The sequence below is a fragment of the Chiloscyllium plagiosum genome, chromosome 2 (assembly GCF_004010195.1).
Source record: "Chiloscyllium plagiosum isolate BGI_BamShark_2017 chromosome 2, ASM401019v2, whole genome shotgun sequence".
NCBI lineage: Eukaryota > Metazoa > Chordata > Chondrichthyes > Orectolobiformes > Hemiscylliidae > Chiloscyllium > Chiloscyllium plagiosum.
The window spans coordinates 82,929,600-82,940,198 of record NC_057711.1 but is presented as its reverse complement, the minus strand read 5'-3'; the positions used below and the strand labels follow the sequence as shown (position 1 = coordinate 82,940,198).

Genomic DNA, 10,599 nt, shown 5'->3' with positions numbered 1-10,599 from the left:
CATGGAGGTCCTGGGCCTCCTTCACCGCCGCTCCCTCACCACCAGACGCCTGAAGGAAGAACGCCTCATCTTCCGCCTCAGAACACTTCAACCCCAAGGCATCAATGTGGACTTCAACAGCTTCCTCATTTCCCCTTCCCCCACCTCATCCTAGTTTCAAACTTCCAGCTCCACACTGTCCCCTTGACCTGTCCGGACTTGTCCGACCTGACTAGCTCCTTTTCCACCTATCCACTCCACCCTCTCCTCCCTGACCTATCACCTTCATCTCCTCCGCCACTCACCTATTGTACTCTATACTACTTTCTCCCCACCCCCACCCTCCTTTAGCTTATCTCTCCATGCTTCAGGATCTCTGCCTTTATTCCTGATGAAGGGCTTTTGCCCGAAACGTCGATTTTGCTGCTATAGGGAGAGGTTGAATAGGCTAGGGCTGTTTTCCCTGGAGCGTCGGTGGCTGAGGGGTGATTTTATAGAGGTTTATAAAATCATGAGGGGCATGATCAGGTAAATAGACAAGGTCTTTTCCCTGGGGTGGGGGAGTCCAGAACTAGAGGGCATAGGTTTAGGGTGAGAGGGGAAAGATATAAAAGAGACCTAAGGGGCAACATTTTCATGCAGATGGAGGTGCATGTGTAGAATGGGCTGCCAAAGGAAGTGGTGGGGTCTAGTACAATTGCAACATTTAAAAGTTATCTGGTTGGGTATATGAATAGAAAGGGTTTGGAGGGATGTGGACTGGGTACTGGCAGGTTGGACTAAATTGTGTTGGGAATTCTGTTCAGCACGGATGAGTTGGACTGAAGGGTCTGTTTCCGTGCTGTACATCTCTATGACTCTAATACAAGGAAAGATCTAAGCTCCAGTACAGACGTGGGAGTGATGGTATCTTTGATCGCCCTCACTTTATCTTCCAATAGGGGTAGCCCGGTCTTGTCAACCCTGCAGCCTAAATATGTCTTGGAACACACATTTTTTCCTTTTAAGACATATTTCCACCTTGCAGAAACATTGAAGGACTATATTCAAGTTCTTTAAATGCTTTAAATTCCTTGTTTTTAACATGTCATCCAGATAAATGGCATCCTGGGGTAGATCTTGTAAAAGGTTCTCGATTGTCCGCTAAAAAATGGCACCGGCTGATGATATCCCAAATGATACAAATCCTTATGGGTATTAATTGTAGCAAACTTCTGGGAAGCCTCACCTAACTGCAATTGCAGGTCCACATCATTCATGCCTAGCTTCATGAAAGATAGCCCTTCTGCCAGTTCTAAGTCCACAATGCGAGGTATTGGATTATCCAGCCATGAGAACAAGTTTACCGTTTGTTTAAAATCCCCACAAAGGTGAACTGACCTGTCAGGCTTCACAAGCAGTATGACTGGTGCTGCTATTCCACAAACTGGATTAGTTAGATGATTTGTTAGCTTTCCAGCCTCCTGATTTATGATTCTACTTCTGCACATAAGGCAAATGGCAGCAGGTTGGTCTTGCAGAATTGTGGAATTGCTTCCTAGTCAACATGCAAGGTCAGCTTGCCTCCTCTGATAGTCCCTAGTCCTTCCTGAAAAACGTTCAGGTTTTTATTAAAACTTCATTCAGGCAGACATTTTCTAACTGAAGAATCTTGAGCAAATCTCCATGCATCTTCCTCAACTAATTTCACCCCATCTGGCTTGGGCTTGAGCCTTTTACTATAATCAGTGATAACTGAACTAGCTGCTTCTCATATGACAAAGGAACATTAATATATATAGGTTCCCCTGTATAGGTTCTCAGTCCTACTGAGGTGTCACACAAACTTAAGGGTTGGGGTCCACAGTGAAGCTTGTTAAAGACTGTTTCTACAATCACTGATATAGCTGCGCCAGTAGTAACCTCCATTTGAACCAGATAATCAGTTAACCAGACATTTATTTTGACTGGTTCTGATTTGGATGTCGCTAAGCAATTTAACTATTTCCACCCCGATTAGGGTGGGCTTTCCAGCATGTGTGCACTTCTGGACACCAGCCTATAGTTCTCTTATTCAATTCACACCTCTTTTGCTCTCTCGAGTCCACCTACCAGCAACTAAATGGCTTCCTAGCCCGGATCCTGAAGAAAATGTTAACTGTCTGGCCAAGACTTGGTTTTGTTTTGGGGTTTTGGATAAAGGGAAAAGCTCGCCCTAGAGTTGTCTAGAACAAGGGAACATAGTTTCAGGATATAAGGTAGACCACTTACAACTGAGATAAAGAGAAATTCCTTTACTCAAAGAATGGTGACCTTGTGGAATTCTCTACTACATAAAGTGGGGGGGGGCCAACAACATTTCACAGATAGATTTCTAGATCATAAAGGCTTCAAGATATATGGAGTAGGAGTATAGCATTGAGATAAAGGATCAGCCATGCTCATACCGAATGGTCCAGAGTTCCTTGTTCCTATATTTGTAAAAGGCGGTCTGCTACTTTTTCTAGCTTAGGCAATGTATATTACTGTTAATTTAATTAGTTTAAAAGCATAGCAAGATATGCCACTATCTACCATAGTATGAAACCTTTAATTAATGTCCGACCCAGGGTCTGTTTCCATGCTGTACATCTCTATGACTCTATGTTACTATTTAAATGAGTGTCCTAAACAGCACTTTATTCAATCAGGAATAAAATAAAAGCAATTTATTTTTTATTGAAATTACTTATTTTTCTGGCCGTCATATAGAAATTAGGCTTTTTTTTTACATTACAATAATGACAATACCTCAAACATTTTCATTGGCTTTTTAAGTGTTTGCCTTCTTAAATACTCCAGATCAATGCACGATTTTCTTTAAGCTTTGGCTCAAAATTAAAGTTCTTATAAAGGGTTCTACTTAAAGCAAAATACTGAATGACTTGTTGACTACTTGAATAATTTTCATTCAATCTGCATTTTTATTTATTTTTCCAACTTTCTCTTTCCCAGCCATTTAAACATTATAGGTATTGTTCCCTCTCGGAGTAATCTCAAACTCAATTGAAAGGTCACACAGGAAACATGCTCAAATTTATTCATAATGTCTTGGAATGTCACGCTGACAGAGAAGCAGTGATACTCCTATTAGATCTATCCACAATAGGTCTTTTCCAAGATAAAATATTCATACTGTATCTGTTAACTGACTTTCAAAATATTATTTTTTTTCCCAAATGTGATTTAACCTTTCTTGTTAACTGTACAACTAGCTTTGCCTTAACATACAGAATTCTTAAGGAAGGGTTAGGAATTCAGCATCATTAATCTGATAGGTAGCTTACATACTTGTGGAAAAGATTCATGCAGCAATCAATGAGAAGCGAACTCTTCACTGGCAAGCTTGAAGTATTAAAAGAATTCTTCAGAAACGTAGGACAAACAGTTAAAGCATCTGTGGGAGATGTATACAATATTCCTGTAATTTAAAAAAAATCCTGAATATTGTTGAAGCCTCATTTCTTATATTCAATATCAATACATTAATGTAAAGGAGGGTGAAAATTAGCCTGCATGCATTGTTTCCAATGTTGGGGTGCAGGACAGATACACTTGCAAATATAGCAATGCATTGAATCCTTTATATGTTACTAGTAAATTTGTTCAGCCAATTTTTTTAACATTTGAAACACACTCCATGGATGTCCTTCTGAGGGGTCAAACCACTGTTTAAGAATCCTTTGAAAAATTCTTTTGAAGAACTAATTGGTAAACATCATTGCAGTAGGTAAATTGGGATGGGTCAAAATAAATGAGCATGACATACCATGCTAGCAGATTTCCATGTATGAATATCCATACACATCAACAACAGTATGAAATTTGTTTCTGATGAGTAGTACATGTGGTAGGCCTTGCTTTACTACTGATATTTCACTAGCGTAATAGCCTAGGAAGTGGTTTCCACCAACAGCCATGTTTACATTAAATTGAATTATAAAAGACTATTAGACATGTAGCCAGACAATTATCAAAGTTAAATGCACAAATCATCGGCCTTTTAATGAAGCAGCTGGCACCAGTGCACCATTTGTCAGGGACCAGATAACAGGGCATAACCAATTTCCACTTTAGTAGCATAAAAAATCACAATGTATAACAGACTTGCAGAACATAATCCCCATAACTATAAATGTCAGAATCCTGTGTTTAATCTCTAAATAATTTTAAAATTTGGACATTACTTTTTCACATTTTGCCTTTCATAAAAGACTGACACAAAGCCCTTATGGCTGTAAATTTTCAATTATTGGCACAAAACTAGCAGAATTTGTGTAAAATGGAACTCATTTTCTAGATCAATTAACTAATAAACACATTTACAATGTATTTGTTCAAGGATAATAAACCACTGTCTTTTTTTAATGAAACTTTATTAATGTTGAACAACAAACACTAAAAATAAATGTACACCGTAAGCAGCAAGTTTGTTATTGGAAACAACATTAGCTACAGAGGAAAAACTGTTAAGATTGGAAATTCTTTACTCAGAATTTAGTACACTGTCAAACAGAACAAAATGTTGTGAGCTTTCAAGATGCTCAGCTCTGCCTACCAGATTAAGATCAAAAGCTTACATTAGGAACAATTAAGGCAATGACCAGTTAAAAAGGAAGAAAAAAAGGCTGACAAAAATAAATGTGGAATAGGATGAAAATGCATCAAAACTCAAAGACATCATTACAGTCCCAAAAAAAGCTCATAGATTTCACACACAACAACTACATTTATCCATGTAATCAATTCAACATGGGCACTGAAAAGTTGAGTGCACCAACTGTTCACAATCCCAGTTTCTGAATAATGAGGCTTGAACCACCTCTTATTTTAAGCCTAAGGTCTGTTTTATATCAAGCCAGCAAACCAAGAGTAACAGATGAGTTGCAATGGAAGATTACTGTTGCATCACAGTGGTTCTCAGGTAAGTAAAGAAATTTGGTAAGGAGAGATAAAGTGAGAGGTAGGAAGAGACCAGTTTGAGAACTTGCAGCATGATCATGGGAAATAGAAAACAGTGGAGAAAAGGAATTGCATGCCTGATTCATGTTCCATCTACTTCACTAGTTTCCTAATTTCCCCTCTCCTGCACCTCATCCCAATTCTAACCTGCCAACACGGCACTGCCCTCTTGAACTTCCTACCTGTCCATCTTACTTCCCAACTATCTGCTTCACCCTCTTCTCTGACCTATTACTATCATCCCAACCTGCATCTGCCTATCACCTTCCAAGCTATCTTCCCCCCTCATCATTTTTGGCTATCTAGTATCTTGCTGAGCTACAGAATTGTGCTCTCCGGCTTTACCTAGCAGCAAAATATGAGTAGCCCATGAAAGGAAAGATGCAGAAAGGATGTACAGATTGGAGACTCTGCTCAAAGCATTGCCACTCTTCCCATATTTTTCTCATCCTGCTCAGTAATGCCCCAACACTACTTCCTATCAAATGCCTGCACAGACCAAGATGTGGTGGTCTTTGACTAGGCCCTTGTGAGTTCTAAAGCACAGAGAAGAACAAACAAGAATATTAAACATTCAGAACATGAGAGCAAATAACCTTTTTTGCAGTTTTGCTAAAGCCACATGATTTGCATGACATAGTCACAATAAAATGTAGGTAATAGACTGTAGTTGCACAAGGTTACTGATGGGTGATTAGCACTTAGATTGCTACACTTCAGTTTAATGTGTTTCAAAGCTCCATTGTCCCAACCTTTTTATTTTTATCTGCGATCTGCTCCACAGGTCTTTGTCATGAAAAGAATGGTTACATAAGTGTGAAAGACTAGAAATGATTAAGATTGAGAGGGATGAATTGTTGCTTGTTGAATTGTTTCAAGGAATTGCATGGGGGATGGATATGTGGGATGGAGACATTTCAGTGGGTTCAGAATTGGTGCACCAGATGGTTGCACTGTCTCACATTAATTCAAATTTACTAGAATCAGCTTGTCCAGGGCAACACTCAACTAGGTATGAAGCTATTTATTGTGTAATTTGCAAGGCTACCATTTGTTGCCCATTCCTTGTACTGATTGGTTTCCCAGACTACTGCAGATGGTAGTTAAGAATCAACCAAATTGCTGTGGGCCTGGAGTCAGATGTTGAACTTACTCAGCAAGAACAATAGATTTCCACCTTTTAAAGGCCATAAATGAAACAGATTGGTTTTACAATGCCAGAGGGTTTTGTTCATTACTGAATTCCAATTCTGCCATGGTGAGATTTGCACTCATGTCCTCAATGTGGGCCTCCAAATCATTAGTCCAGTGATAGTCCAGTTTCAGCCGCGGGAGTCAAGACAGCGTGAGCCTAGGGGCAGCCGGGAAGGTAAATTTGAATATAAAACACTTACCTCGTGAATTGGCGGAGCAAAGGCTGAACAGGAGGGGAAGCAGACACGGGGACTGCTGGGTAAGTGAACTAATATATTCGGGCAGTGGCTAAACCTGAAATACTACATGAGTAGTGTCTCCCACCTGTCATCCTCTAACCAAAACAAAAGACTCTGTGTTAAGGTTTGGTAAGGTAAGGATTTCTTTCTCTTTTGGCAACTGAGAGCAGAGGGGATAGGAGTTGCATGCTCCTCTTGCAGGAATTGGAAGGTAAGGGTCACCACTAGTGTCCTTGCTGACTTCACCCGCAAGAAGTGCAGCCAACTCCAGCTCCAGCTCCTCACAGACTGGGTTAGGGAACTTGAGCTGGAACTGAATGAACTTCGGATCATTTGGGACGCTGAGGGGGTGATAGAGAGGAGTTATAGGGAGGTCGTCACACTTAAGTTACAGGATAAAGGTAGCATTAGGAGAGGGAAAAAGAATAGGCAAACAGTGCAGGGATCTCCTGTGGCCATTCCCCTCAGTAATAAGTATACCACTTTCGATAGCGTTGGGGGGGGGAACCTACCAGGGGAAAGCCACAGTGGCCAGGTCTCTGGCAATGAGCCAGGCTCTGTGATCAGAACAGAAGGGAGGACAGTGATAGGAGATTCAATCGTGAGAGGAACAGACAGGAGATTCTGTGGGCATGATTGAGGATCCCAGATGGCATGGTGCCTCCTGGGTGCCAGGGCCAGGGATGTCTCAGATCGAGTCTAAGGATTCTTACGAGAGAGAGTTGGCAGACAGAAGTCATGGCACACATCGGTACCAATAACATAGCAAGGAAAAGGGATGAGGACCTGAAAAGTGAATATAGGGAGTTAGGTTGGAAGCTAAAAAGCAGGACGAGCAGAGTAGTAATCTCAGGATTGCTACCAGTGCAACGGGCTAATGAGGTTCGGAACAGAGAGTGAGTGCAGCTGAACACGTGGCTGCAGAATTGGTGTAAGAGAGAGAGCTTCAGAAATGTGGATCCTTGGAATACCTTCTGAGGAAGGTGGGACCTGTACAAGGAGGACGGGTTGCACCTGAACTGAAGGGGTACCAAAATCCTGGACGGGAGCTTTGCAAGAGCTCTTTGGGAGTGTTTAAACTAGTTTGGCAAGGGGTTCGGAATCAGAGCTACAAATCAGAGGATGGGCTAGCTGGTGAACAGGTAGATACAGCACGCAGAGAGTCTGTGAGGAAAGATAGACAGATGATAGAGCATAATTGCAGTCATTGTGATGGGTTGAAGTCTGTCTATTTTAACACCAGAAATGTCAGAAATAAGGGTGATGAACTTGGATGAGCATGGATAAATACTTGGAACTATGATGTTGTGGCCATTAAGGAGACTTGAATATCACTGGGGCAGGAATGGTTGTTGGATGTTCCGGCGTTTAGATGTTTCAAAAGGAAGGTGGGGGAAGAGGAGGTTAAAAAAAAGATGGGAGAGTGGCATTGCTAATAAGGGATACTGCAGAAACGGAGGTTGTCAAGGAGGGTTTGTCTACTAAGTCAGTGTGGGTAGAAGTCGGAAACAGGAAAGAAGCAGTCACTTTATTGGGAGTTTTCTATAGATCCGCCAAAATCAACAGAGACACAGAGGAGCAGATTGGGAGGCAGATTTTGGAAAGGTGCAATGTAACAGTGCTGTTGTCATGGGTGACTTCAACTATTGGAACCTCCTTAGTTCAAGTAGTTTGGAAGGAGCAGATATTGTCAGGTGTGTCCAGGAAGGATCCTGACTCAATACATAGATAGGCCAACTAGAGGGGATGCCATTTGGATTTGGTGCTTGGCAACAAACTAAGTCGGGTGTCAGATCTCTTGGTGGGAGAGCATTTTGGTGATAGTGGTCACAACTCCCTGACCTTTACTATAGTCATGGAGAGGGATAGAAGAAGACAGTATGGAAAAATATTTAATTGGGGGAGGGGGATTTACAATGCTATTAGGCAAGAACTGTGGACCATAAATTGGGAACAGATGTTCTCAGGGAAATGCACAACAGAAATGTGGAGGTTGTTTAGGAAGCACTTGTTGGATAGGTTTGTCCCACTGAGGCAAGGAAGGGATGGTAGGGGGAAAGAACTTTGGATGACAAGAGACGTGAAACATCTAGTCAAGAGGAAGAAGGAAACTTACTTAAGGATGAGGAAGCAAGGATCAGACAGGGCTCTCAAGGGTTACAAGGTAGCCAGGAAGGAACTAAAGAATGGACTAAGGAGCACTAGAAGGAGGCATGAAAAAGCCTTGGGAGGGGTAGGATTAAGGAAAACCCCAAGGCATTCTACACTTATATGAAGAACATGAGGATGGCCAGAGTGAAGGTGGGGCCATTCAGAGATACTGGACGGAATTTGTGCCTGGAGTTGGAAGAGATAAGGGAAGTCCTTAATGAATACTTTGCTTCAGTATTCACTAATCAGAGCAATCTTGTCGTTTGTGAAGACTGTGTGAAACAGGTTATATGCTCGAACAGTTGAAATTAAGGAGGAAGATGTGCTGAAAATTTTGAAAAACATGAGGACAGATAAATCCCCTAGGCCAGACGGGCTATACCCAAGGTTTCTATGAGAAGTGAGGGAAGAGATTGTGGCACCTTTGGTGATGATCTTTGCATTGGAGAGTGGCTAATGTTATTCCCTTGTTCAAGAAAGGGAATTATAACCCTGGGAATTATAGACCAGTCAGTCCTACATTGATGGTGGAAAATTATTGAAAAGGATTCTAAGAGATTTATGATTACTTGGAAAAGCATAGTTTGATGAGAGATAGTCAGCATTGCTTTATGAGGGGCAGGTTATGCCTCACAAGACTTACTGAATTTTTTGAGGATGTGACAAAACCATTTGATGAAGGTAGAGCAGTGGATGTGGTGTATTTGGATTTCAGCAAGGTGTTTGATAAGGTTCCCCAAGGTAGACTTATTCAGAAAGTAAGGAGGCATGGGATACTGGGAAAGTTAGGCAAAAGTGAGGACTGCAGATGCTGGAAATCAGATTTTAGATTAGAGTGGTGCTGGAAAAGCACAGCAGGTCAGGCAGCATCCACGGCGCAGGAAAATCAACGTTTCGGGCAAAAGCCCTTCATCAGTAAGGGCTTTTGCCCGAAACATCGATTTTCCTGCTCCTTGGATGCTGCCTGACCTGCTGTGCTTTTCCAGCATCACACTATACTGGGAAAATTGGCTGTCTGAATACAGAATTAGCTGGCCCATAGAAAACAGAAGGTGGTAGTAGAGGGTGACTTCTTACTCTGAATTTGTGCCTTCTTTAGTCCTAGACTCTCCCACAAGAGGAAATAACAAGCAATAAGAATCTTCTATGTTTCAATAAGGTCATAGTTCATTTTTCTAAACTTGAATCTGTACAGGCTCTTTGTTCATAAGACAGTTCTTCCATACCCAGGATCAGCCTAGTAAACCTTCTCGGGACTACCTCCACAATAATAGAATATTTTTCCTCAGTTAAAGGGCCAAAAACTGGTCACAGTATTCCAACTGTGACCTGACTAGTGCCTTGCAGTTTTAGAAAAACCTCCCTACTCCATTCCCTTTGAAATAAAGGCCAACACTCCATTTACCTTTGCTATTACTCAATGAACTGAAATGCTGGCATTTTTGTGATGCGTGCACAAAAAGCCCCAACTCCCTCTGTTCTGTAGCTTTCTACACTATTAACTGTCTGTATATAATATTCTTCTGGGCAATATGCATAATTTCACATTCTCCCAAATATATTCCATCTGCCAAGTTTTTTTAAACTCATTTAACTTATTTATTTCCCTCTCCAGATTTTTAGTATCAGCTTCGCCACATGCCTCCCTGAGTAATTTTCTACCATCCGCAAATCTGGTCACTGTACATGCATGTTCCTTATCCATGTCATTAAAAGTCATACCAGAACGTAATCGCTCTCTAATGACAGAACAGCCTTTAGAGGTAATAGCTGTTTAAACTGAGGGCCACCATACCTCAGGTAAGGGAAGAGGTTGAAAAGGGAAGTCATTCATGATTACCTCAATGGATGGCATCACGCTGCATTGGAAACTAGCTGTTCAGCCAACTGAACTAACCAATCCTCAACACACTAACTGAAGTTATCAAGAAGGATTCTCTTTCTTGACCTCTCCCCTCACCAGAGGCATGGTTACCCTTAGGTTAAACCACCACCAGTTGTCCCTCTCTAATGAGAGAGCAACTCTATAATCTGGTGGGACTGTGGCAAACTTACC

At 41.5% G+C, this 10,599-nt stretch overlaps 1 protein-coding gene across 4 annotated transcripts in view; it reads right to left on the bottom strand.

The window, feature by feature from the left end:
• The window catches only part of LOC122561322 (solute carrier family 28 member 3-like), a 196,365-nt gene that overhangs the window by 10,250 nt on the left and 175,516 nt on the right, over positions 1-10,599 (bottom strand). For 3 of the 4 annotated variants that reach the window (XM_043713019.1, XM_043713029.1, XM_043713038.1), the window contains one exon: positions 3,289-3,418. In XM_043713019.1, the coding sequence (XP_043568954.1) occupies positions 3,289-3,418 (130 nt within the window). Of the gene's footprint in view, positions 1-3,288; positions 3,419-10,599 lie in introns of those variants that run through there. The other variant, XR_006314992.1, reaches the window with a different exon arrangement.